This window comes from Battus philenor, unplaced genomic scaffold, assembly GCF_028537555.1.
Source record: "Battus philenor isolate CCGP_79_NKW_IND1 unplaced genomic scaffold, ilBatPhil1.0.hap1 SCAF_2, whole genome shotgun sequence".
NCBI classification, from domain to species: Eukaryota; Metazoa; Arthropoda; class Insecta; order Lepidoptera; family Papilionidae; genus Battus; species Battus philenor.
In genome coordinates, this window is record NW_027181682.1 from 8,827,637 (window position 1) to 8,855,546 (window position 27,910).

General features: G+C 31.7%; 2 protein-coding genes across 6 annotated transcripts in view; one reads left to right on the forward strand and one right to left on the reverse strand.

Annotated features, from left to right (window-relative positions):
• na (sodium leak channel non-selective protein na) overlaps positions 1–14,401 on the reverse strand; it is a 28,643-nt gene extending 14,242 nt beyond the window's left edge. Inside the window, exons 1-19 of the mRNA XM_068764985.1 lie at positions 14,131–14,401; positions 13,840–14,025; positions 13,546–13,769; positions 13,341–13,469; positions 11,877–12,022; positions 11,673–11,781; positions 10,805–11,004; positions 10,567–10,727; positions 10,325–10,492; positions 9,706–9,897; positions 9,336–9,473; positions 8,713–8,919; positions 8,098–8,339; positions 6,762–6,887; positions 6,338–6,526; positions 5,277–5,456; positions 4,627–4,747; positions 4,429–4,560; positions 1,224–1,391 (exon numbers count right to left, since the gene is read on the reverse strand). Of these exons, the coding sequence (XP_068621086.1) occupies positions 1,224–1,391; positions 4,429–4,560; positions 4,627–4,747; positions 5,277–5,456; positions 6,338–6,526; positions 6,762–6,887; positions 8,098–8,339; positions 8,713–8,919; positions 9,336–9,473; positions 9,706–9,897; positions 10,325–10,492; positions 10,567–10,727; positions 10,805–11,004; positions 11,673–11,781; positions 11,877–12,022; positions 13,341–13,469; positions 13,546–13,769; positions 13,840–14,025; positions 14,131–14,238 (3,126 nt within the window). The 5' untranslated portion in view covers positions 14,239–14,401. The remainder of the gene's footprint in view (positions 1–1,223; positions 1,392–4,428; positions 4,561–4,626; positions 4,748–5,276; positions 5,457–6,337; positions 6,527–6,761; positions 6,888–8,097; positions 8,340–8,712; positions 8,920–9,335; positions 9,474–9,705; positions 9,898–10,324; positions 10,493–10,566; positions 10,728–10,804; positions 11,005–11,672; positions 11,782–11,876; positions 12,023–13,340; positions 13,470–13,545; positions 13,770–13,839; positions 14,026–14,130) is intronic.
• A 345-nt stretch (positions 14,402–14,746) lies between these two features.
• On the forward strand, positions 14,747–26,146 carry Oseg4 (intraflagellar transport protein Oseg4). Of its 5 annotated transcripts, none has more exons than XM_068765523.1 (22): positions 14,747–14,825; positions 14,899–15,010; positions 15,240–15,379; positions 15,462–15,564; positions 16,044–16,204; positions 16,298–16,445; positions 16,533–16,663; positions 16,878–17,081; positions 17,167–17,281; positions 17,353–17,466; positions 17,537–17,759; positions 17,834–18,059; positions 18,291–18,460; positions 19,067–19,282; positions 19,920–20,063; positions 20,806–20,929; positions 20,992–21,117; positions 21,267–21,360; positions 22,386–22,561; positions 23,787–23,873; positions 24,762–24,871; positions 25,540–26,146. In XM_068765523.1, the coding sequence occupies exons 1-22, from the start codon at positions 14,802–14,804 to the stop codon at positions 25,709–25,711; spliced, it is 3,120 nt and encodes a 1,039-aa protein (XP_068621624.1). In that variant the 5' UTR covers positions 14,747–14,801; the 3' UTR covers positions 25,712–26,146. The 5 variants fall into 5 exon arrangements, with proteins under 5 accessions (XP_068621624.1, XP_068621625.1, XP_068621626.1 ...); XM_068765524.1 differs by having other exon boundaries at positions 24,762–24,854; XM_068765525.1 differs by lacking the exon at positions 20,992–21,117.
• Positions 26,147–27,910: the final 1,764 nt, after the last annotated feature.

Here is a 27,910-nt window from a genome sequence, read left to right on the forward strand (position 1 = left end):
TCGGAAGTTCTAAATGTTATTCTGTCCGTACTCACCGCGACAAATCGGAACCTCTTCGTAGAAACACGTTTCCGTACTATGAAAACCATTTTTAGTGAGTTTGTGAAGTTATCTGAAAAGTAAATATTGTGTGAATATGATATCATTCGACAGAGTTGAGCAGTCGTTAAGGTATAATTTATATTACGCAATTCGAAGCACAGTACAATGTTGCATTAAATACTTACTTATTTAATGTAAGCCATCAATCAAGTCAAGCCCCAATGAAACTCACATTTCAAAACTGGTTAACACAAGTAAGTCAGTCTAACCATAAATATGGTTAGAATGAAAAATCCTTTTCTTTCTATTACTCAATACGTCTTCTTAGGTAAATTCTTCACTTCAAAAGTTATGTTTTGTTTCAATAACTTCAAATTATTATAACGCTTAAAATATATCATACTTTATAAAACTGACTAAAAAATCATAATCCATCGGATTAAGATCAGGACAGGCATTCTTTAGCTTTTATGAAAACCGAAACCGAAACCATTTCTTTCCAACTACGCATGGGTGGATCCAGCTTCATTATCCGGTGCTGACTCTTGCTGAAAGGAACATTCTTGCTTATGGAACAAGGTGTTGCTAAGAATCTTAAACAACTTCTCAAGAATCAATCTTGATATACTAGCCGATGTTTTGCACCCTTTTCACAAAAATTCGGTTCAGTCACTCAATGACAGATTACTCACTAGACCGTCACAAAAGTCAGCTAATGTCCACATCATATTCAGCTGACCAATTAGATTCTATAGATATTAGAACATAAACTTGAATGCTCTACTTTATTAAAACATTACTCAGAGTAAAAAATTGTTTCGTGAATAAATATATTTTTCTGCGACCTTCCGTTTTGCGTACCGCTTATAAAGTTTTTTCCATTTTACTCTCCAGTTCATATTTAAATTATCAGTTAAATAATAACCAATACGTCTCTTATATGCTACATCTAAATATGAATAAAGTACTTTACAATTTTCGTAGTTTTGATGTAAGCGCCGATAGGTTCTTTAAATTAAAAGTCTACCGTTTAGGCATGCATTATACATAAGTTAATACCTTAATAATTAAAAATTAGATGAGATTAAGAGAGCATTAATAAATAAGAATATACATAATCTTATTTGAGCAAATCAATAATAAAAGCAACAGGTAAGAAACATATAAAACTTGACATTTACCAAAAGTATTTCTTTAAAACCGCGGCAGAGCTCGTAGACTACCTTGCGCATGTGCGGAACGAGAGTGAAAATTCTGAGCGGCCGCACGCAGCGAAGAATCATAAGCATCTGTGCTGGGGAACCCGGCGGGACGCGCACCGGCATCCAACACAGGAACGTTAGAGACACCTGCAAGTGGATAAAGGTATTCAAATTGCATCGGAAAACATTTTTACGAAGAAAAGTGGAAACAAATATTTCTGTAGACAGCCCTTGTACAGAGACATTTATTTAGGATTTCCGTGTTGCTGTTATAAATTTTTATTCATGAAGATAGAAACGTTTATCTTCTGCTCCATCATCATCGAAATGACGTCTGCTATCAACCCTGCGGTGAACTTGCCGGTCCGTCGTCTCTATTCAGAACCTTAAGGCCCAGCGCTCACTTGTTATGCGGACTGCCCACTGCCACTTCATTTTTGCTTAGTAAAAGGTTTAAATACGCTAGTATAAACTTATATAAACCAATACTTGCTTATTATTGGTTTAAATAAGCTTCATAACTTAAACCAAGTGTAAAATAAAGTCTTGATAAAGTTTTAGGAGAACTTGCTCATTTTACAGCTTGATCTACTTTGCAGAAGGTAGCTGTGTCTGGCGAAGTACACATTTTCAATAAGAGTTTAAATCCGAAGGTTCGGACCTTCGGAAATGTTAAAGCGACATTCAAATTATGTATTTACACGTCCAAGCCAATAGGTTCCCGAGTGACGACCACGAACTGGTAGACGCGTGGGTGAACCCCCCACTAGCGGGATCGATTTAGGTCGCGGGAAGTCGGTGGACGCGAGCAGCGCAAAACCGGTCATCGTGACAATCTTTTGGGTAGGCCTATGCCTAGCAGCGGGTGATGAGACATCCGCGCTGTTATGCACAATGACCGTATACCATTCACTTCCATTTAGTTAGATGAATACACGATTCTGCATTTAAAACAACCGAAGAACACCGCATTCGTAAGATTAAGAACTTCTGTCACCACCAGGTTAAAGCCCACTTATCTCTTATTTTTATGTAACAATCTTCTAAAAATGATATTACGAGTCCGAGTAAGCTAATAATACGTTTAACTTTAATGTTAATCAAACAATAATGATATTATACTTATAACTAATAGATTTACTTTCCGTTCTATTCTCCAGAGTTATGGAAGCGCAACTGGTGTCGATTATTCGCGAGGCACGAAAAATTTTGCGCATGCGTGGAAAGAGAAATTTATAAGAAGTGTCGCCGGCCACGTCAATAAATATTTGTGAAGCGATGTTCGAAGTACATTTTATAAACTAGCTACCGCTAACCTTAGATTCTATGCATAACACTTTTATTATAGTCGTTAAGAACATTTCTGTACAACTTAAAACATTCTTAACAAAGCCCCATGTTTTTTTTAATTTTCATTTTATTCGTTTGATATTTAATAAATACGAATTAAATATAAAATTACGTGCGTCTATAAGTAAAGGCTTTTCTGATATAAACATACGCAAATTATATTTTTAGAGGTTTATATATAGAAATGGTTATATTAATGCAAACATTTTTGTCACTGTTTGTATTAAATGAAACAATTCTGTTTTGTTTACTTTTTAAGAAATGTCAATGTATTTTTTCATAATTAAATAAAATCTTCCCATAATTTAGTACTCTGTAATTTATCTGTTTCTCAAAAATATAATACACATGACATTGACCTTCTCAGTGGACTTCCCTTCTGTTTACTAACATGTCAACCGCTCAATAAAATTATTTGTATGCTTACTAACTAACAAACAACTTTGTAATTATTACTAATTGCACTCACATTGCAAAAGAACAGCTCCACTATCGTTATAAAGAAACGGTTTCTTTGAAAACCCTTGATGTCTCGAACCAAATATCAACTAAGCGCGATCGTCCGGATACACAGTGTAAAAAGAAGCTTACAACGCAGTAGACGCGGGGCGCAGGCGTCATAAGGTAACCTTGGTACAAGTAACTAAATATATGCTGTTGTTATAAAGTCATGCTGATACAAAGATGTCCCTTAATACTGACGTCATGGAGGCGTAGAATATTTTGGCTACAGAATATTCAAATAATAATATTATATAATAAATAAACTATACACAACATAAAGTCAGTGAGAAATTAGGTAAATTTTACGTAAAAAATAACTAAGTTTTTTTTAAAATCCAAATTAAAATAATCACATTTTCAACATCTCATCGAAAAGAAATCCTTAGGAGCGATACACCTTAATATTTTAGAGAATTAATTGAATGTCGAGAGTGGTCAAATCTATACAGTAATTTGTAAAGTTTCAGAAAAAGTACGGTGCGTAGATAATAATTAAAAATAACTTTTAACAAATCTTTTTTAACAAGTGTTGATCAGAACCTATGTAAAGTTTGACGCGTCTGATTCGATTAAATGATAACGCTTTTTCCAGTAAGCAACAGGTGAAGTAGTTGCGAATCGTCATGCAATTAAAGATGGATAACCTGTGACTGGTTTTCAATTTAAGGGAACAAGACCAGAACTGAAAGGAGAATGACCCTAAAGGTTTAATAACAAGGCCTTCGAAGTCTCTTGTCTTGAACGTCGACCGCGCGGGGAAATTGAGGTTCTACCCAGCACGAAGGAATGATGCTTACCGAAAGGTGTAATGTGAATATTATGAAAACCATTCCAGTCTGCAGATCTTGTTAATAATTTCGTATGTAATTCTCCGGTTTTATGAATTAAATTTAACTTTGACTGCTGTTATATTTTCTTGCAAACAGCTGTTATAAGATGACCGTTTCTATTATACTTCTGCCTTTGTAACGAATTTAGGCAATTTAAATTCTTTACACGAGCAGCAAACAGTTGCTCTGTGCCCTATCTATAAAGAATAATTGAAGTCGATTAAGAGACGAATTACGACGGATACGACGGTGTGTATTGTTTTGGCAAATGTGGTACCGAACGTGGTTCGGATCTAATCGACTAGCGCATGGCGTTGCGGCCTCGTGGACGCCACCCATCTACTATTCCAGAGACTAACAATTTATCTAAGATGTCTATAAACATTGAAAATTTCGAGTTTAGCACATAATGGTGTTCAACATACGGTTGAAACAACATAATATTAATATGCGCTTTATTATATTATATTGGGGTAAGCCTTAAATAGGAGAAAACTTACCACGTAAATAAACACATCCAGCGCTGCCGCAGCATCTTTAAGATAAGCTTTTGGGGTGAAGAACAATCCGTCAGCTAAAATTTTTAGCGCCAATTCCAAGCTCATAAATATTACAAAGCCGTATTCTGCGATCTAAAATGATTATCAAGTGTTATTGTCGAGTGGCACCTTGCACACTGTTATAGCAAAAAATAATACCTGTAGCACAAAATTTTCCATCACTCTATAGGTGGGCGTCTCGAACATCATCGACAAGCAAGAAAGGGTAGTGACCATGATCATCACCCAGTCCAAATAAGTCACCAAACCCAGAAAATTACTGCGGACAATGTACAAGCGTTAAAAGTAATACGACGTATGTGTATTCGAAGAACATATTCGTTTATGGTACATATATACTTCAATATATTAAACTTTATATAAGTTTAAACTGTCTCCCAGTCACTTCGCAAAATTACACATTTACGAGTGGGAATTCGTCAAAACCGTTCTTAACTGATCTCTGGTTCCAGAGATATTTTTTGGGAAAGGTTTCAATATTCTTTTTCATGACGATTAAAAATAAAATAAACGACTAAATAATATGATATTTATATACAGAAAGAGATTGACTTCCGTATAATAACTTTATTTGGAAAACAAACCCGTAAAGTTTACTTTGGTTAATATATTTTGATCATTAAAATAAATATTGGTTAGATGGTTTGCAAGTAAAATTCTCTCGTGTTTAACTTTTAAAAAGAAATTAAATGAATAAATTGTCTAATTCACTTGATTTATTTTTATATCATGTGTTGATGTACAGTAAAGAGCAAATAAATAAGTATGTTAGAAACAAGTGATCTTACTGGAAGCTCTTATAGTGGACCTTGCGTTCGTTGCCGGTTACAGGGTCGCGGAGGCGGGCGTCGTAGCGTGCGTCCACGATGGCGCGGCACAGCTTGCGGAAGCGCGACTCTCGCGGCACCAACAGCAGCGGCGTGTCAAACAACGGGTGGTTTTCACGCAAGTCTTCCTCGCGCTGGTTTCTATATATCCATCATTGTCATCATATCAACTGTCGCATGTACTGGACATACGCATCGTCCCTAAATTTCCAATAGGGCCAGCTGGAAGCGGCATGCGTAATGCGAAGCTGGCTTCCAGCGTTCTCCGAGTACCTTAACTAGGTGGCCCAGTCTATCTTTTGGTGGACGTACGACGGTTTGGGTTTCAAATAAGACAAACGTTTTATATACACATTCCCGTCGACCTTTTGTTACCGATCGTTATTTAGCACTGGATACTGTAAAATTAACGGGCCCATCCGTTCCGTGAATCACCGACGAAGCTGTAAAAGTCCTCCGGGCTAGTATTCTGCGATTTGAGCCTAGACTTAATGGCCTGACGATATACGTTTGAAGGCATGCACCCAGCTTCTTGAGACGATCTTTGCAAAATCAGTCCGTCATATTCGTGAACGTTCCACATATTAAAGATTCTTAATATTACATTTAATAATAAGTTACCTTTTTAAACAGTTTTTAGATAACGCGTGGCACGTATTGTAATAATCATTTATTATTATTTTATAAATTATGTCAAATATATTTTAACAAGTAATTTTGTTACGAAAGTTTGAGATAGTGTTCACAAAAAAAAAAATAACCGGAATTTCTTGTGGGCTTTTCTCAGCTCACGACACCCTTTGAACCTCAGTGACTGTTACTAGGTGTAAAGGGTCCACCGGAACTAGCAAAATTTTAAAAGTCATCCATGACAAAAAAAGTCTGAGAATTTCACAGAAGTTATATTGCAATGGTTACCATTGAACTTCCTTCTTCGCTTAACTACACGTACACAAGTAACGTAATACTGTTCAATGTGGAATAAGATAAATAAATAAATATCGTGAAAATTTAGGAAGTACCTTCTCATCTCAGCCTGCTGCCGCTTGGCTTGCAACAGGCGTATATCTAAATATGGAGGACGAGCGCGTGACGACGGCACCACCCGAGACGCCGCACCGATGTCGCCGTTCTCGAGCAAGTGCTCATACGTTTGCTTTAGTTTCAACGAACCGCTACGAACTGAACGCCGAATAGATCGTGACCCGAACCTGTGGGAAGCACGCGAGTTTGTTAATGAATGTTTTGGTTGAAAAACTATTAAAATAGACTAGCTGTCCTGTGGGTGTAATTTTAAAAAATTTTAGGTAATTTTTAAGGCCAACACCAAATATTCTGACATGTTTTTTATCTATAAGACATTTAAAAAAAATGATTATTTTCATTCATTCAACGCCTCTCCGCCCTCCTAGCGGGTGGAATTTAATAATATCAGTACATACGTACTTCTTCTGATCAACCCGCAGTTGTTTAGCACTGGATATAGTACCCTGCGACTTGAGCCCAGACTTGCCGCCCGTGGCCAACATAGCGGAGTCTCCCAGTACCAAACGTCGGTGATTATTTGAATCACTGCAAAAAATTATGTATAAATTTTCGAGGCAACGCCAAAAATCAACTATGCAAAAAAAAAAACAAACAAGTAACATAGGAATACCAACTTGAAATAATCAAATTTAAAAATATGTTTCTACATGTTTAATTTCTCAAGATAGAATTTTATCTTATTTACCTAACACCTACAAAACTCACAAAAATATTGAAGTCATGATACATTGGAAACATTTATTAATATAAATTTATTCGTTTTTGTATCTCATGTGAGATAATAAGTTTTTTAACCATAACATTGTTGCCATTTACAACACTTCTACGCCAAGCAGTAGCCATTTTAAAGGTAAAAAAGCTTGGCAACGTATCACGTGTTTCTAAGTAACAAGCACAATGTGGCGCTGGGCAATATTTTGCGATCAATGGCCTGTGGAACATTACTAAGCTATAGGTTGTATTGCTAATCAGAACATTACGCACGATTCTCGCGTGTTTTTATAATGTAAAATAAAATTAAAACTTAAACACAAAAGTATACACTACCTCAGCGTTGATATTGTAAATGGGAACAAATCTGAAAATAACATAAGAAGAAAAAAAAATTATGTAAAAATCGAAGAAACAAAAAAATAATCAGGAATTTGTTTCAATAAACATGAAAAATAAATAAAAAGGGGACACCAATGTCAAATAGAAAATACATGTTTTTCTTTTATTTCTTAATTCTGGTCAATTATGCATTGATGTTCGATTCCGATACTTCAATAAATATAATAGAAATATATACGTCGAAGGGAATAAATTTACAAAAATTTACAACTGCAATAAAACCCATATTTGTTAATTCATTTTAACAATATAAATGGTAAGCTACCATCGGCTCAGAATGCTGATTTGCTGTGAAAAGCCGCCCAGAAACTCGACAGTTGCTATTGTTAAGTAAAGTTTAACAATTATTTATATGTATATTATAATATCAACCATGTAAATGAGTCTATAATAGCATTAATTTAATAATAAATTTTTAATTTCAGATTAAAAACTAAGAAAAGAAATGTTAGATATCTTGTGAAACTTTATATGTAGACTTAGACCTATGAGTAATTTATCTTTTTAAGTCGAAATTTATTACTTACAAGTTTATTTTTATTTCAGGTATTTACCTTGATCCAGCTTAAAGCTGTGGTAGCATTTTCGTATTTAAAATATATAAAATTATAATAAAACTTACTTTATAATTGAAGCAACCACATGTCGACGTAATGCAGAACTAGGGCGCTCTGAAGGGGGAGCCACGACCAAAGTTTTAACAAGACATCGTTTACGGTAAGGAAAAGTAGTCTTATCGTCCCTGATGTATTCTATAGCCCTGCGCGAGAGGTCACCGGATCGAGGTCCTCCGCTTCCAGTCACTCCCGTTTCTTCTTCTCCTTCTATTTCGCATACAAACTGTCGCATAAACGATTCACGTACCTGCACACAGATCATAATCCTAATATCTATTTAAAAAGTTAACATAACTACTTTTTAAGAAATTAAATTTTTAATCGCCTTTTCAACCCATAGATGGCCACTATAAGACATAGGCCTCCGTGAAAGATATCTATTGAGGGATATACCATGATTGCCACGCTTGCATCCCGGAAATCAAACGTTTGTTAAATAACAACCTGAAGTGACAGATATGTAGCAATTAGGCTTTAGAGTAATGAGAAAATATATAATTCTGGCTGATGTTTAAACAGTAATATAAGTAAACAGGTTATAGTTGATTGTAATAAATTTAAATTCTTTCGCAATACAAATAAAACATCCTTGTTCCAATAACAAATCATCTTATTTTTACCTTTGGCAAATTAAAATCTCCGGGAACTTTGTGTAATTTCGTCATTTGAGGACTATCAGGAAATCTCTCAAATATCCGTAACCTGAACGGCAAAGTCTCTTTAATTTCTGCGCTTTGTTGCCGGTATCGAAGTTGCTTCAATTTTTTTATATCTTCATCTAATTCCAGATTATCCAATATAACTGCGACAAAAAGTGACAGTACTATCTGAAATATATAAACGTTTCAATGTATTTATTTCAAACCAAAATAACATTTAAAAAATTCAACTAGGCACGCCAATAGTCAAACATAATATACATTTTTATAAGTTTCTTATTATCACACTGTAAAAATAACAGTCCCGGTCAAAATTATGCAAGCACAAAAAATAACAATACTGCTCTCGCAATAATTATTAAACAAACAACGAATAATCAATATAAAATTAATTATTTTTAAACAAGATAATGTAAAGTAATAGACATTTTATTATTACGTAATAGAGATATTATAGAGAAATTATAATATATTAAAATTAATTTACGAGTATATAAACAAAAGTGGTTGGCTAAGCATCCTAATCTTTAGTCTCCTAGTTTTCAACGTCTCGAAAATAAGCAAATAAAATAAATATCTCTTACCAGTGTCACAAACAAATGGTATAAAATAAAATAAATTGCAACTAGAGGTGTCAACGTCTGGCTTGTCCGGACCATTGTTTCATCCATTACTTCAACCCAAGCTTCTTGTGTTAATATTTGGAACATTGACATAAAAGCCTACAATGTTCATATAAATATCGGTTAATAAGTAAATATTTCAAAACAAAAAAAGATAAACTGCAGCTTTTTATGAGCTGTTGTGTGTCTAAACCAAATTAACAATCCAATTTTTTTTAAATATTGTGTACAAATATGTTAAGAATAAATTAAATTCTAAAAAGTTACTAATTGTTTACAAATTTAACCAAAGTATGAAGGTTCATTTTAAGAAAAAATCAATCAAACTTACCTCAGAGAACGTTTCGAACTTAGTAAACTCACATAAAAAACAAAAAAGCTGCATTGATATAGAAGAACTTATTATTAACAAACACATAGTAAATATTATAAGGCTGCCCAATTTCTTGCCCGGTCCGAAGATTTTATAAACAAATCCTTCCAATAGCGGCGATGCTTTTATTAGTCTTACAATGCGGAGCACCTTAAAATAAGATATCAGAAAATAAAACTATAATTTTATAATAAATAATTTTCCCCTCGTACTACATCATAAAAATAGAGTTAAGCCATGTTAGTTTTGAATTACTGGTCACATGTAGTCTTATTCAGGGGTGATTGGAGATAGAGATAAAATCTTTAAAATTGCGAATATTTAATTAATGACTGAATACACCGTATCCAAAACTTAATAGTTACAGAAATAATCAATAACGTAAAGATAGTATAGAAAGTAATTTTGAAACCTTATATATTAGAATCCATTATTATTAACTATCCTGTCCCTGAGACTTTGTGTGTAAGTTTATACGCGTGTGTGAGAAAATACTTTTATTCGGAAATTTTTAAGAAATTATATTATACATGAACAGAAATGTTATAGCAGATTAACTGTAATAAAATAGTAGTACCTGAAAGTACGTAAACCCCGACATATAGAGCTGCGGAATTATATGAATAGTAGTACCGACGGCCAAAAGTAATTCGAATTTATGAACCGAATGCTTAAAATAACCCTTCCAACCTAAACACCATATTTTTATTAAAGCTTCCAAGTCCAAAAAAATGGTAAAAGCAATCTGAAAGTAAAACGTTAGGTAATAAATTCTTTTTTGTTTATAAAAAATATTACGATTACTAAAAATTTACAAACTTCAATGTAGTAATATTTTTCGTAAAAAAATTCTCTGGGATTGTCATCATGCTTAAAATTCATAGTAGCAGTAATGATTCCATTCGCTAACACAACACCCATGACGAGGAGACGAAAATATGCCGAACGTAACATTTTGTGAAATATTTCAGGAGCGCTGCCTGAAAAAAGCGTTAAATATCTTTCAATTAAAAATAATAAAGAAATAATAAAACAAAGCGGTGAATTGACAAAATACCTGAATGTTTATTTTCATCAATGGTCACCAACTTCCATCCATTATCATCACCAGTGAAATATTGTGTAGTGCTACCTTTTGTTATGGGGTTACGCACACCCCACATTTGTTGAAACTGAACCCTTATTTCGTTAAAAGTTTCTGTTATTACAGCTATAAACACGTTCTTTACCAACCAAGCCAAGAAGAAAATCATCGTGCTGTGAATAATATCATTCTTTAAGTCACTTTTTTGTTGTGGAATATCTCAAAAAAGAAGTCCATTAATCTTGAAATTTGACTAACCCATGACCCTAATCTAAAAACAATTTGTCTAATAGACAACCTTGGGAAGGACTGGAAAATATTTTAAATTTAATAGATAGGATGATATTAAGTGGCAAAGAAAAATCGAAAAATTATATATAGCATATGAAGATATGACCATATGATATGATGTATATCTATATGTATGTGTGTATATCTATATAAATCTAAAAACAACAATATACCAATTAATTAACTCAAAACATAATAATATAATTATTATGTTTTGAATTTTTTATTCATCAAATGGTCATCCATTTGATGAATTAGAATGAATTTTTATATATTCCACATTTATAAAAAAGTGTTATATTGTCACAACTAGATATTTAATGAAGTTTTATGAAATTTGAATGAGGTCAATAAAAGAAATTAATTTCAGAGAGAAATTAAAGAAACTAGAGGTATATATATACAAAAGTATATGTATATGCATAACTTTACAGACCACACTAAATACTAATTATTTGCATTTGTAAAGATAGACAACATAAAAAGCATAAAATTACACCAACACTTAATATTTATTATTTTTAATTAAGAGATAATTAAAAAAATATACCTAAAGTAAAGGGCTGATCTCCATGCTGGTAATGAATCAATTGCTCTATACATTATAAAAACCCAACCTTCTTGTGAAGACGCTTGATAGACAGTGAATAAACTTGTAGCTGAAGTATAAAAATAAATTTATTTCAATTACAATGTATATTCATAGTAATTTATCATAGTATAAATATAATACCAAATAAATGTAATACATTACCAAATTCTTCAAAGCCATTAAACCCCATAATGTACTTGGAGAGGTTCAACTTTATACATTTCATCCCTGCAGGGCATTGGTAACCAGAGTTTGGTTCAGGTGAACAGAAAGTATCAGGTATTGCTAAAGAATTTATAGTTATTTCTCTAAAAAAATACAATCATATCTGTTTGCTAATTATGTAAAATTTAACCTAAATTGTGTATGTAGTTAATTCATAAGTAAGATCAATTTAAAAATTGTTGGCCAGGTACTTATTGTGTTTAAATATTAATAATATGATATTCATTAAAAATACTCAGTTAAATATCATCACAATATAATTACCTAATAATTTTGTAGCAAATAGAATATTTTACTAAAAATTAAAGTGACATTTTAACAATTTGTTACACTCACACTACTTATGCAGAATTCTTTTCACTACTAGGTAACTCAAGAGAGAAAATTTTAAGAGGTTCATGGAACAACAGCCATGCAAGTCTAATGACTAAGAGATTTTAAAATCTCAACATAAAAGACTAATAAATTGGCTATAGACACTGAACAGTATCTTTAATGTCTAAAGTTTTTGGTTCTTAGGTAATGAAAAATCTAGAAAGTAAATACAATGTATTGTTTTCTACCAAGAGAAATGTTAACTCTAATAACATTGTTTCAACTGAGTGAAGTTAAAATCAATCTTTTACTTGAAAATGAACAGTCTTGGCATGACCCTTAACCACTTTGGTATGGTGCTCGTAGGCCACAAAACCATATCCACAGACTAGCATTTACTTTAGTTGACAACCAAGAACTTATAACCTATCTCTGCAATTACAGTTTATTTTTAGTACATTAGGTGAAGGTGATGCATCATCTCAGGATCTGTTTGGCATGGTAGCAAAAAATAACATTTATTGTTATATTCTAAAAACTGGTGATATAAATAAAATGACCAATTACTTTAAGTCAAAATTTCAAATTATTAATTAATAATAATAAACCTTAAAATATTGAAGACCCAAATAAAATCAAATGCTGCTTTAAATACATTACAAGTAATATGTAATGTTAAACACTCTCATCACATATGTATTAAAGATCAAGATGGGGCTCAGTGTTCCTGCACGAAGTAATGCTCAGCAGGTAAGAACCGGCTGTGTGCATTTATCTGTGGCTGTCGACCAGAGTTACTCATATCAAAGTGGTTAATATGCTTTTACTGACTACTTCTTTTTAAAGTATGGAAACAAAGGTTCAATATTGAAAGTATAAATTAATGGTACAATTAACTTACTTGAAAACAACAATTTTAGAAAGTTTGTGTGAACCAACTGATATAACTCTTAAATGTTAATGTATTATCTTACTACTTTAGTTCTGATTATGTTTTACAAACCAATATTTAATTACACAGTGAATGCAAATTATTTCACTATTTACCTCCTATTCCTTTTTTTATTATTTCAGGTATATACTTACGTTGGGTCAGTATTATTTCTAACACAGTGATGTGTTAATTCACCAAAGAACTGAACACCCAGCAAGCTATAAAGTGACATAAAAAATAAAAAAAATAATGTCACATTATAAATTTGCTGACTTGATCTCCTGTAATCAAAATTGTAGATATTAGTAGCTTATTTTTTAATAACAATCAGCAATTATTTATTGACATTATATTTACTTGAAAATTTGATTGATCCTTGATTTTGGCATTGAGAATTTCAAAAATACTCTTAAAAATCTGATCATAATAAGAGGCCGTGGAGCTCTGAGTATACTGAGGTAGCTATATCTTGGTACTATGCCAGTTAGCTCAAACATCTGAAGCAACACCGAGACCCAGAGAAGAAACACCATAGAAGCATCAAATTGGCACCAATGATCCCTTAAGTATGCAACATCACCCTATAAAATAATATCTTATAAAATTTGCTAACATATCTTCTATAATAAAATTAGAAATATTAATATGTACCCTCAATATTCCCCGGATATGCATTTTTGCTATCATTTCAGCAGTAAAAGAAAGAGTAACAAAACAGTCTACTGCAAAGGTTGTACACTGAAGATAAGGATATTTTTCAAATGATTTTGGAGTATTAAGAGAAACTGACATTAAACTTAAAAGTGCACAAAATCTTAAAATTCGCCTGACCCATAACTGGAACAAAAAAATTGTAATTGATATAGGACATTTGTTTATAAGTTTTATTTATAATTAAAATAGAAGAATGTGATAATATACTGTAACAAATTAAGAACTTACTTTATTAACCCACTCTATATCTGCGCTTTCATTCAGTGATTCTTCTGGGCCATAATCAGCAAGTATTGGTTCACCTTTTAAACTTTGCTTTCGGCCCAACATTTTCATGTTTTGGAAAATAATTTTTAAAACGTTAATACAAAACAGCCAGGCAGGATTCCATCTTGATCTATGGGATTGCAAGAAATTTAATCATCATTTTGAGATTTTGGAGCTGATCCTAAGTAAAAACTTTAAAATATTTAGCTTTGAAGCATATTAATTTTCTTATATATCCAACATCAGTCAGAATTATTATTGATCTATTCACACTGACAATGACATGTAAAACGTTTCGTTGTGTACATACATATGCTATCTATATGATATCTATATGATAATCCAAAACTAATCTATTTTATATTTTGTAATACATGCAAAATAAAAAAAATTTCGCGTGTATGAAAAAAATATTTCGTATAAATATATTTTTTATTTCTTTCTTATGGTACTTTAGAGTTTTTGTACTCGATATTGAGGTTTGACAGAATTCTTTACCTTAGAGTGTATCCTAGCAACGAATGCTTAAATCTAACAATTACATTAATTGTTTGAACAACAAAGATAAAAATATAAAAGATTTTTGACTTCTTAATAGAATAGTTGTGGTTCAGTAATTATAATACAGCAAAATGTTCATTTATATGAGTAAAAAGGTACTAATTAGTTATAAAAATTATTTTAAAATCGTTGTTTTTGTTATATTCATAATTTTTATACGATTAACAGATTGCAATACCAAAACAATCCAATGTAACTTGTATTTCATGGAATCATGCATCAGGGTTTATTGCTGTTGGAGGTGAAGATGGAATGTTAAAAGTTTTGAAATTAGAATCAGGTACTGCTTTTACATTTTCCGTATAAAGTAATTATCAGTAATATGTTGATTAAAAAAAAACAATGTTCACTTTGTAAGTCATCGTATCAAATATAAATCCAATAAATTGCAGATATTTTAGTAATTATTAAATTGCTATATGAGTTTAATGAAATCAATTAAAAACTTTGTATTTATTTCATTTAAATAATAAAATACTTAACAAAACAATATATTACTGAAACTCTAGGTGGAGGAGGAAATCTCTCTATGAATCTCACATTGGAAGGACATACAGGTCATTTACAAGTAGCAGTATGGAATGAGGTGTTCCAAAAACTCACAACCAGTGATGAGCATGGTGTTATCATTGTATGGATGCTGTATAAAGTAAGTAAAGTTTTTGTTTCATGTTTCTGAATATTTAATTTATGAAGTTCATAACTTTATTTTGGTCATTTCATTATTTTAGGGTTCCTGGTATGAAGAAATGATTAACAATAGAAATAAGTCAACTGTATCCAGTATGGCATGGGGATCAGATGGCCAAAAAATTTGTATAGCATATGAAGATGGTACTTTTTGTTATTAGAAAGAATGTCATGATAATCTTTAACTATAATATCAAAACAAATATTTTTTTCTCAAAATATTTATTACTTAACATTAAATAAATTAATTAAATTGGAAACCAGTATTGTACAATGTTTTGTTTTGAGAGGCTTTATAGAGTTTAAAGCCTGATTTACAATCAAGATTACAGGTTTCTTAAGACAGAACTTCAAATTTTCTTTAAATTATAAAATATCATCACTCTTAACAAGTATTAAATGAAGATATTATTAAGGAAGTTTTCTCAATAATGTCTTAGGCACTTTATAGAAGCCTCAATACAGGAGTCACGGAAAAATCCACATGATATGTATTAGATTATATATATTTATTTAATATTATTTTTGATTATACATATTATGTACAGACTATATATATATTTATATTCAATTTATATACACACACATATATATATATATAAACAAACAAATTTGATTTACAGGTGCTGTTATTGTTGGTTCTGTTGATGGTTCTCGTGTTTGGGGCAAGGATATTAAAGGACCTGGCTTAAGTTCTGTGCAATGGTCACCAGACAATACTCTATTACTGTTTGCACTTTCTAATGGAGAATTACATTTATATGATGACCAGGGAAATTTCATTGTATGTTTATAATACCTGAGGTTTTGAAGAAATTACTATATAGTATCTTTTTAAACTTTTCTTTATGTGAATATTTTCATGTTAAAATTTTAGATGCCAATAGGTAACAATTCCATCTCTGGATCAGTTGAAGTTATTTGTATGGACTGGTATTCAGGTCGATCACCAGCTAATCGACCAGTTTTGGTGATTTGCTATAGAAATGGAATACTTTTACTGATGAAAAATTGTACAGAAGAAGGTTATAAAAGCTTTTATATTAATAGTATCTTTTATCCTGCAATTTTTTTACTGTATAATGTATTCATGATTCTTATTGTAATTTCAGAGAGTGTTATTGTTGAAACTAATATGAGTGTTGTTGATTGTCATTGGAATCATAATGGAACTGTGTTAGCTGTTGCAGGTTGTACAAAAGATCAATCTAATGTTGTACAATTTTTTAACCCCTATGGTGAGGTAAGAAAAATAACATATTTACTATAAATATTTGATTAATTTACTATACAAAGACCTATTTATATATAAATATCAGAGAAGACTGATATTCCTGTAGATTTATTTTGCTTTCAGGTACAGAATATTTCCTAAAAAAAGAAAACCAAAGATGTAATAGAAAAATTACTATGGTTTCTTAACATGTCCATTTATTGATAAAACATACATTTTTCAGCATATTAGAACCCTAAGAGTTCCAGGTGGATCTATGAGAGCTTTATCATGGGAACGGCAATCTCTTCGACTTGCTATTACTGTTGACTCATTTATATATTTTGCTAATGTAAAACCTGATCACAAATATGCATACTTTGGAAACACACTTGCATTTGTTTCGGACACTGACACTGTCACATTTTGGGATACCGTCACTTACCAGGTATATTTAGAATGAAATAAATATATTATTTCATACATCAAATTTTTCACACATATTGTACTGATTATTATTTTTGTTCCTTTAGTCTTGGATAAATCACATACCTGATGTAATTGATATGTGTGGACTGGAAGAATACTGCATAATAGTCACTTCAAGTACTTTAATTATATCAAACCAACAAGGAATTCAATGTGATGGTAATATAAATATTAAAATAATTATTTATTAATTATGAATTATTTTTAGGCAATTATAAGTTCCATTTCAGCAAAGGTTATATCTATGCCTGTGGTTAGTGTCACTATAAACAGTAAAGCGATTGTTGTGGCTGCCTGTAAAGAATCTTTTTTAATATGGAAATTTTTTACACCTTCAAGACCACGTAAGACTTTATTTATTATTCTTGTATTATTGTATTTAATTTACAAAATTCATTGCATAGTGTTTTGCAGACACGTCCGAGCAATGGTACCGACCAGACGGATCGCCACTTTCAACTGGGGAAACTGGTTTTCAAGATGATATTATATGTTGTGTAACATCATCAGACAGTCATCTTTTGGTTGGCAGAAATTCGGGCACAATATTACTATTCTCTTTAATTAACTTTAAAAAAATAACTTCGATTAACATGAACACAATACCATATAAAATGGGTCTAAATTCAAATTCTAGGTAATATAAACAAATATATGCATAGAAATAAATCGTAATAAGTCTTTATTAATTTTTTTTTAAATTTATTTTAGTAAATTCTTCGTAATTGATCAGCCAGGATCACTGTATATACTGGATACAGATATGTCGAATAATATAAGTATTGGCCAAGCGGTACGCAAAGATATATGGAGTGCTATATGGGCACATGATAATTCTCAGATGTTGGCTGTTGCGGAGAAGGCTCGACTATATGTCCTTAGAGATACAGAGCCTGAAGAACCATTGACAATGCAAGGATACTTGTGTAAGTTTAAGGTAAGAACCTTATCATAATGTTAATTGAATGCTATGCACATTGTTATTTTACTGAATAAACATAGAGACTGGTTTTTAATTTTCATGTAGAAAATTATATTAAAATTATAAAACGTAATTGTTTTCAACAACTTTTGCGTAAATATATCTTTATTTATTAAATACATTAAGAATCAAACTGCAAATTCGTTGTTGTAATTTGTATAAAGTATTATTGTGAATTATATTCAGGAACTGGAAATAACGACCGCGCTTTTAGACAACATTACGGATAAATGTACACCACAGCATATAGTACGAGTGGAGGTTAAGTCCTTGAGAGACACGCGACAGTTAATTGAGAAAGTGGGTTTAAAAGAAGCCGAGAATTTTATTAAAGATAATCCGCATCCTCAACTGTGGTAGGCCTTTAATTTAAGTTGTTTTGAGCTTTAAAATATAACTTTTAAAGTGAGTATTGTTTTCGTTGGTGGCATTGAATGTTTTTGAACTGTCCTATACAAAAAATAATTTTAAAATTCGAAAATAGAACTCTTACATAATGTGATTTATGGTTTATTTTCATCCCGACAATTTAAAAATTACATTTCGCCTTCATTACGGATGTGACATGTGAAAATTTTCGCTCTATGGTAATTTACGATTTTCATTGTGATATGTTTCACCCATAAAATCATAAAGAATCTATTAGTTTCTAGTGATCTAGTTTCATTCCTCTTAAAAAGAATGGATTCTCACTATTGTTTACAAAACTTTTCTGTTCTGTACTGATTTTAGGAATTATTCTGTAGTATGCAGCGATTCATATATATGACAAAGGGATTATTAGTTTTATTTTTGACATTCTATAAACTTTCATCGTTACCTCTCGTATTAAGAGGCAAACATAAGACATTAAAACATTTTGTATTAATTTAATTTGAAAACCTGGTAATTCGAGATCAATTTTAAGACTGTGAATAGAAATAACCTACTAGCGTTACAAAATTTCTATTTTATTATTAAAGGCTACTTTTAGCTGAAGCCGCGTTAAAAAACTTTGAGTACGAATCAAGCTTAGAGACGGCGGAAGCGGCGTTCGTTCGGCGAAACGATTACGCGGGCATTCGGTTTGTTACTCGTTTGAAAGCTTTACATTCGGACGCATTAAAGAAAGCGGAGATTCTTGCCTATTTCAAAGACTTTGACGGTGCTGAAAAGATTTACCATGACGAGGATAGACGGTGAGAACACATGACATAACTCTACATTTTTTTATTAATTTATTCATATTGCCATGCACATAATGAGAAATGATTTATTAGAATCTAGAATGAGATGATGCTCTTCGATTGCTATTTGCGAACAATTTCTTATTCTTTAAATCGAATAGCGTCGGCATTCAATCTGCCATAATAACAGTTCGTAGTTCGAAATGTCCAAATGCACATGTACAACTTTTACAATCAGAGAGATGGCTGCCTAGCGTGCTTTTCGACATCGTAAAATAAAAAGGGTTGATGGAACTGGTTTTGCCAGAGATTCCTTACGGTATATTTGGCATGAATTTAATGTAAGGACTTACCTTCACATACTTATCACTCTTGTTAAAGTTAATCTTGCCTTTTATTAATATTTGCAAAATGTTACATTTTTAAACTAACCGAACGACAACATAATTAAATTCGAACATCTCTTAATATGAATGGCACTAGAAATAAATATTTTAAAGACGTTAAAATAATTTAGCATTTCACCAATAATCGAGTGATTTGCTTTTCTGTATTCCGATTGTTGTACTTGTTGTTAGCCTTGTGGGGCTCTTACAACTTCGTCGATCTCAGGGCTCGCAGGCTAATAGTGATTTGCATTTATTTACAGAGATTTAGCGATAGCCCTGCGAAAGCGTTTAGGCCATTGGTTTAGAGTTGTCGAGTTATTAAAAATGTCGATGAACACGACAGATGCCGAAGTGAAACAAGTTTATACGAATATCGGTGATTATTATATTGATCGACAAAATTGGTAAGTAATTTTTTTTTTTGAAATTTAGATGTAACTATATAATACTATACTACTACTACTACTATATGGGTTCACGATTTTGCTTTTTTAATTAAAACGAAGCCTCTAAGACCACATCATCATAGCAGCTCTCTTGTGTGTACATATAAACTTTGTGATTCTTATACATTTTTCCAGAATTTAACAATTATTAATTTTTGTTCGTGAAACTCTTGACAGATTTCTTGTGGTCTCATTTGGATCTTATAACATTACAGAATCTGGTAAAGGCTTTCTCTTTCATATTTTGTTATATATGGCTATTCTGCGGATTTATGTTAAACGTCTAAATGGGTGACAATCTTCTAAACCAATGATGTCTATTTCTTCCGGAAGGTTATATGCCGATTTAGCGTGCAAGGAGGATACTAGATACATAGTAGTGGATGTTTTCACAGTTTCACTTCAATGAACTGTATAAAAGATTACAAAGCAAAACATAGAAGGGGAAGGCTTTTTCATTCTTGCACGTTTACATTTAATAATTTTCTTGATGGTTATTCTCTTCGACGATACAACTTCTTATATTATTCCGAATTGTTGAAATTTAGAAGGTATTTCGTATTTTTTTCTAGATAGAAATTTAGACAGACTACATTTTTAGCACTTCTATTTCGTCTATTTAAAACGTTTAATACAATCTTATAAATCTTTAGTCTAGAATCTTTACTATACACATATATATAAAAATACTTGTGTACAGGACCGGTGCTGTGGAGTATTACACCATGTCTAATAATGTAGAAGGACTTAAAAAATGCTACATGGCCTTAGAAGATAACGAGTCGCTGGCTAAATTATATACAAGTTCACCGAGACATGCTAAGGTATTAAAAAATGTTATTAAATTTGTATGAAGTGATTTAAAATATCGAATTCTAATTTGTAGGATGGTGCTTCTAAGCAAATTATTCTTAATGACATTAACGACAGCAGTCAGACTTCGTCGATTCAAACCGTAATGCAGCTGATTGAAAGTGGAAGAATGTTACAGGCTGCAGGGTTAGCTTTTCAGGTACGGGCTATTGCTGATGATTCAATATGAACGTAGTTAATAAAAGCATTTGAAATCATTTTTTCATTCTAAAACGTAATTAAAACGTGGCAATGCATTTTGGTTAATTTTCAGCAGAATTTCATAGACTATAATTTTTATTTTTAAAGTTGGCGAATAGAGAAGCTTCGGGCAAGGCATCGCCCTGGCGAATAAAGAAGTTGTTTATTTTGGCTGGTCATCTTTACAGTCAAAATGCTGTTGGTAATACATTTTAAAGTCTTTATTCGGGTTTAAAGTAAAAACACACATAAAATGATATTATAATATTAAAAGTAAATATTTATATACATTTAGTCATTAGATTATATATATATATATATATATATATATATATATATATATATGTGTGTATATATATATATGTGTATATATATATATATATATGTTAAAGACGGTTTCAGACGGTTAAAGTAATCCGGTTATACTTTAGTATCCAGCTATAACACAACGCCGTTTTAGGGCTGCTGCAGTTTCAGGCAGCATACACCCCGTTGCCGCCCATATGTAGATGGCAACGGAATCAAAGGCAAATAGAAATATGAAATACCTCCATGTAAGAACATTTTGTCTAGGTGTCTAAAATTTTATCTCGTTTATTAAGCTTCTAATACAATTCCATGTGTTATATATAATAAATAATTCCATATGTTTTTCTCTGAGAGATGGGTCTGTATCATAGCACCTGACATAAAGCAGAGTCCAGTCCTCCACCATTCGCAAAATGTGATCCATGTACTAAGTGAAATAATAACACACGCTGCCTGCTTTTATTATAATGGAACCAATTTACATCTGCCTCATAATCAAGAAAACACTAGATGAAAATAAAATTAATGATCTTTTTTTATATAACAAATTTTTATTTAATTGTAAGAAACTAACTATTAACACTGCACTGGTAGTTATTTAAATTACACTGAATACATAGTCAATATACTGTCTTCTTAAAAGAATAACGCCCTACAGCAGCGCTCGCATCACAATACTCGTTGAACGCTCCCCGCGACATTAACGCCCTCTTATAACCAAGGTCCGCACTTTGTTTTTTTAAATTATCCTACGTTAATTATCACTTTCAAAAGTACCATCACTTTACCACATAAATTTAATGATATAATTTTAATTATGTTAGCATAGAGAACAGTCGTTTTTGTAAGTTTCTAATCTAGCATAATTGATGCTAGAGCTGATACAGATCAATCACATATTGTTTATACGACGAGTAGAAGGTTCAAAAAGTCGCGAGGCCGGGCGCTGTTACCGCCTGGCGGCGGCGCAACACTGGCTTTGTCTAGCGTCGCAGCGGGCGCGCTCGCAACCAACACGCGCAGACGCAGCTCGCAGCACTGCCGAACGCCTCCTCGTTTCGATTCACGATCTTCATCCCGCTCAACATTTACAGGTCTGAAGAAACCATATTTATTCCTTTATTTAGAAACAAGGTGACGGTCATTACTCGAACAATTGCTTGTCTGAAGTAACAGGTTCTTGAGTGGCTATTACAAGCCGGTAGATGAGGCGTGGGCAGACATCTGACAAGAGACCGAGACCACAACAAAACCCGATCGAGTTTGTTCTGGTCTCTTCTTATCAGGGTGTTTTTCTATCTTTCCTAGCCATGTATTTTCGGTTGACGAATGCGATTACAGAGAACCTTAATTCGTTACAAGTTTGTGTCAAATTGGGCACTTTTGCCATTATTCCTTTAGTGTTCCCAACTCATCTCTGTGATTTAAGTATCACCGATCCAAAGTTTACAGTGAGATGTATAAAATTAATTATTGCAAAATTGTAACAAGCAGACCTAATAAGTTCATCATACAAACTGATAAACGCTCACTGCAAAGTACAGGCCTCGCAGAAAGATCGCCACGATGACCGCGCTGCCCGCATCCAGCTTCATCAAGCAACATTCCTATAACTTAAGATTCTCTGAGATCAATCGATATAATAAGAATAATTTCCTTACCCACTATTATTTAGAAACCGTTTTAAAAAAATTAAATTTAAAACGAACTAATAGCGAAATAATAACTAAACAGCAAAATCTAAAAAATGATTTCTAAATTTTTACTTCACATTATTTCGTCGTCTAATTTCAGTCACCTTGCATTAGTTCATTTAGAATAGGACATAGTTTTTTCATTCATCCAGCATAAACCATCACTTCATTTTTAAGAAATATACAGCTTTGACCCTTGACGCTTTATATTAGGATTCCATACACACGTGTGGGTGTACATTATTTTTTAAAACTAACTGTAAAAATTACTTATTTGTTTAACTATAAGCAGCAATAAATTACTAATTTAAACAATAGATAAATTTTTTGTCTGTCTTACAATACTGAGCTGAATTTCGGAAGACGTCTGAATCAGATATAAGTATGCAGAAAGTTGCGTTTTGGATCTTGTCAAGTTCGACATTTTTTAGATATTACCATTTTGAGTTAAAATTTTAAGTAGTACTTTATTCGGCTAGCGCCGACACATATTGGTGATAATTTAATATACTGGCGCTAAGACATCCACACTTACGCTATACAAGATGGAGTCCAATAATATTTTGTTTCACTGATTGCGAAAGCCACCTGTTATTTTATATTAATGATTATTAACAATTTTCAGGCGTGGTGTGTTATTGCATATATAGCATTACAAGTGAAAGCTTTCGAATTGTGTTCTCGAGCTTTTATTAAATTGGTAGCTCTAGAGGTGAGCAGTTTTATTTAAATCTTCATTTGTTTAAAATTAATTCCTATAACTTCTTTTCTCATACATATTTACTTATTTAAGAAATAAAGGAAGTAATAAACAAATTAAAATTAACGATGTAGTTACGTTTGCTTTTTTAAAATGTAAGCGTATAATGTCATCCGCAAAATGTTACTAAATTTGTAAAAATATTTTTCTAAAATCTTTGATATTGCTTCCTAGATTTTTCTGGGTAATATTTGTACCGTCTATATTTAAACAAACGGTCCCAGTCGAACACAGAAATATCGGTGTTGGACATTTTTGGGGTTTATAGGGAAATATTTTAAAGTATTGCCAGCCTTAAAAGCTTTGTAAATTATATTTGTTTCTATAATAACACTGTAATGAAAGTAAAATCTTGTTTATAATGAACATCGATTGTTTTGTTGCTTATATTATTATTATTTAATGAGCCCATTTATATATATTTTTCTGTTTTACTAAATGTGTGTACTAATATGTTACTAAACTGGCAAAATCAGGCAAACGTTTTTAATTTATACAATGTTATACAAAACTTATGTATACATGTATTATTATTCTGAGTGCATACCTAAAAATAAACAGATATGACTATAATCCAAAAGGTAGTTTAAAACATGTTTATTTGAATTCAACGTTCATTGTCTCTATATTATTTATCATATGTTAACATCAACAATATGATAAATAATGAGAACTAAAGACTCCATTCCAATTGCTATAGAAAACGTTTTGAATAATTTTATAATATATAGTTAGAATATGTAATATAATATTTTTACAATAAAATATATAAAAATATGATAATAAGCTAAATTTCACTGCTAAAAATTTATAACTGATATGACGATTAACTTCTTTTAGCCGGTTCCCTTCGAAGATCTCGCGGTTGAAATCTTTACCTGCTGTAAACCTAAAGATGTCAGAGGTAACAAAGTGGACTGCCCAAACTGTCGTGTAAGCATAACAGATTGGTAAGCATTCATTTAACGCCTATAAAAGAAAACTAAAGAGGTAAAAATATATTGAATATACATTGTCAACTTTACGGCGTTTGATATGATAATGGACATTAGGAAAATTAAAGTAAAGAATGTTATAAGAATTTAAATCATTACCTGCATCCTTGTAATAGTTAGTGTTACCTTCAGGAATCAAATCGGCGATTTTTAATCGTAGATCAATATACTGGTTTATTACGCCGAAAGGCCTATCAATATCAATTAACAATCTCCGTTTACATATATTTGGGATCTCCTTTAGAGTTCCGGAACACGACATTGATTATCCATTAACAGAAAATCGAGTCTCCTTTAAACCTTTGTCAAAATTTTGGTAAATAAAAAATTATATTATTATTTATTAAGTTTATTCATAACCAAAGGTGCAACATTTCAATCATTCCTATATTTTTACTTCAACAATGACGATATTTCATTTTTTTTAAAAAAAAAAGCAATGTATGAGTTTTTCAATTTAAAATAAGGTAAAAATTAAGGAATAATTTTTTTTGATTTTATCAAAAAAAATCATTCCTTAATTTTGACTCTGATTTAATTGACTTTTTAGAAACTAGCTGTTAATTCAAAAGGAGTATTTGTATAGGATATGTTCTTTATTTCTTGTTTCTTTTATATACCAGGGCGACGAGTTGCTCAGCGTGTGGAACACAGTTTCCTGGATGCGCTGTGTCTGGTCGAACGCTACTGGCTTCTCACGCAGTTTGGTCTTGTGTCGTATGCGATGCAAGCGCCCAACAACACCAACTCGTGTTACGACATTCTTGCCCCATGTGTCACGTACAACTCAATTAAATCCGTAAGCCAGTACGCTCAGTTCATGGTCATTCATTAAATATTATAAAGAAATATAGTATACCAGAACTTGAAGATTACTGGAGAAATGTATTTGAAGTGAATGAAAAACATTTGTATCGGTTTATAAAATCAAGGTTTAACCATCAAACTACTTTATAATTAAGTTATTAATTATAATTTGATTTGCAGTTTTTGTAATAATATTGTGCAATTATGTTAAATGTATACTGCCGTCCATTACACTAATACTATCTGTGAGATTTTAGTTTATTAAGCTAATAAGTTAGCTATATATATGCCGTTTTTTTTCTTAATAGATGCGTGTTGCTACTGGCCCTCATAATGTGAGAATGTGTCAGTTGTTTTAAAGTTTCCGTAACTTAAGGCGATTGCGCTCTAAGTTTTCTTTATCTGGCCACTAAATACCGTTCTTAAGAAGATAGCACTATTACAATATCATAGCCGGTTCTATGTCTCACTCAATTTTAATTATGTTCTCGATCTTTCTGCGAATAGGTTGGTGCAGAATTCTTGTAACTTATTATTCAATAAACGAAATGAACGTCGTGTGATTATTTTGATCATTTAGGCTTTATCTGATAGTGTATATGTATAAATCTGTTTTGTTAAACTTTATTAAGATGTTTTATTGTGGAGTTTTTTTCCGCCTTTTCTCCATAACTATAACAGCTGGTGAAGCAGAGTGGAGTCAAAAACATATTAAAAAATAAGGTAACGACCAATAAGAGTTCTGTTAAAAGTTTCAATGTGGAATAAATGAAATTTTATCTTTAAGTTACTAAATGATCATTAGTCTGTTGAAAACGACAATTGAGTTACATAACACGTAACTTATAGAAGACAATAGTGTCAGCAATCAATAAAATCAAAGTTATATCAAAATATACTTAAAGAAACAAGGCATGTATACAAATATCATAACAAGACAAATTTGGTCCAGATTTTTGTAACCATAATAATTCTCACTCAAAATTTACAAACGCCCAAAAAAATTACCCATGGTATTATTATTTAGTGTGATTGTTGTTTTAAGAAAATCAGTTATTGAATTAAATAAAATTCTTTTCATCCGAGAATACACAATAAAAAACGGGCATTCTAGGTTAGCAAATATCAAAAATTAACAAAAAAATATATTATCCAACTGAAACCTTTATTAAAGCCATTTGGCGGGTGAAAGCGGGTGAACGTGACGCGTGTCGGATATAATTAATTAATGAACAAGAGACAACCAGAAATTACTGTGGTGTTGATAATTGATTCAATAATTACTATTACTAAAACAACGATTGTATTATAAGTTTTCCATATGTTAGAACAAGCAGAAAGGCAATGAGGGATGGCGCCACCGCTATTAAATCTAGAATATATTTTCCTTATTAGATATGCGAGGTCTGTTTATAAACATATGTTTTGCACACTTCAAAGTGATCCTAGTCAGATAATATATGCTTGTGATAAATTTTTTTCTTCGAAGTACCACAAAAATATTTTTTATGATGTTGTCCTGCCCTCCTATTCAGTGATCAGTCTTTTGAATTGCAGGAGCAAGAAAGAGCAGAGGGGCCTGATCTAGGGAATATAGTGATTGCGACATAATCAGTGAGTTTTTAGGTTACAACTTTACGCACAAGCAAAAACGATAGCCTAAAAATCCCGGGAGATTATGGCAGATTACTTTGCGCAAATTGCATTTAACTCATAAGTCTATTGACCATTTTTTCCCCTGACAAGAATTCATGATGCAACATATTTATGCAATCGAAGAGAATAAAACTGTAATCAAAAACTGTATATTTATATATATCATAGATCGTGCGGCCAATCATAACATTTTCTCATCTTCGTCTTCGTCCAACATCAAGCCAAAAGAATCTAGTCGGTTAGGTGATAGCAATGTAAACGCAATGTAGGAACTTCTCAAAACAATATAGAATTAAACCTTCTGTATTCAGTTAATGACGAATATTTAAATTTCGTAAATTGCAAAATGAATGATTTAAAATTAAATTATTTATCAACACCCAGTTTCTGCATATTTCTAATTTTAATATGCCTTTTGTTTTAACTCGTATTTGTAAGTTCCGTTTTAATAAAGTTCAAAGTTCAGAAAAAACTATTGCCATAACGATTTTTAACTTCAACGTAAGATTTTTTGGTTAACTAAACAAGGGC

Coding starts and splice junctions, on each gene's coding strand:
- Oseg4 (XM_068765523.1), top strand. CDS start 14,802: ATGTTCATTTATATGAGTAAAAAG. Junction 15,380..15,461: donor TTGTATGGATGCTGTATAAA/GTAAGTAAAGTT, acceptor TCATTATTTTAG/GGTTCCTGGTATGAAGAAAT. Junction 17,082..17,166: donor GGGATACCGTCACTTACCAG/GTATATTTAGAA, acceptor TTGTTCCTTTAG/TCTTGGATAAATCACATACC.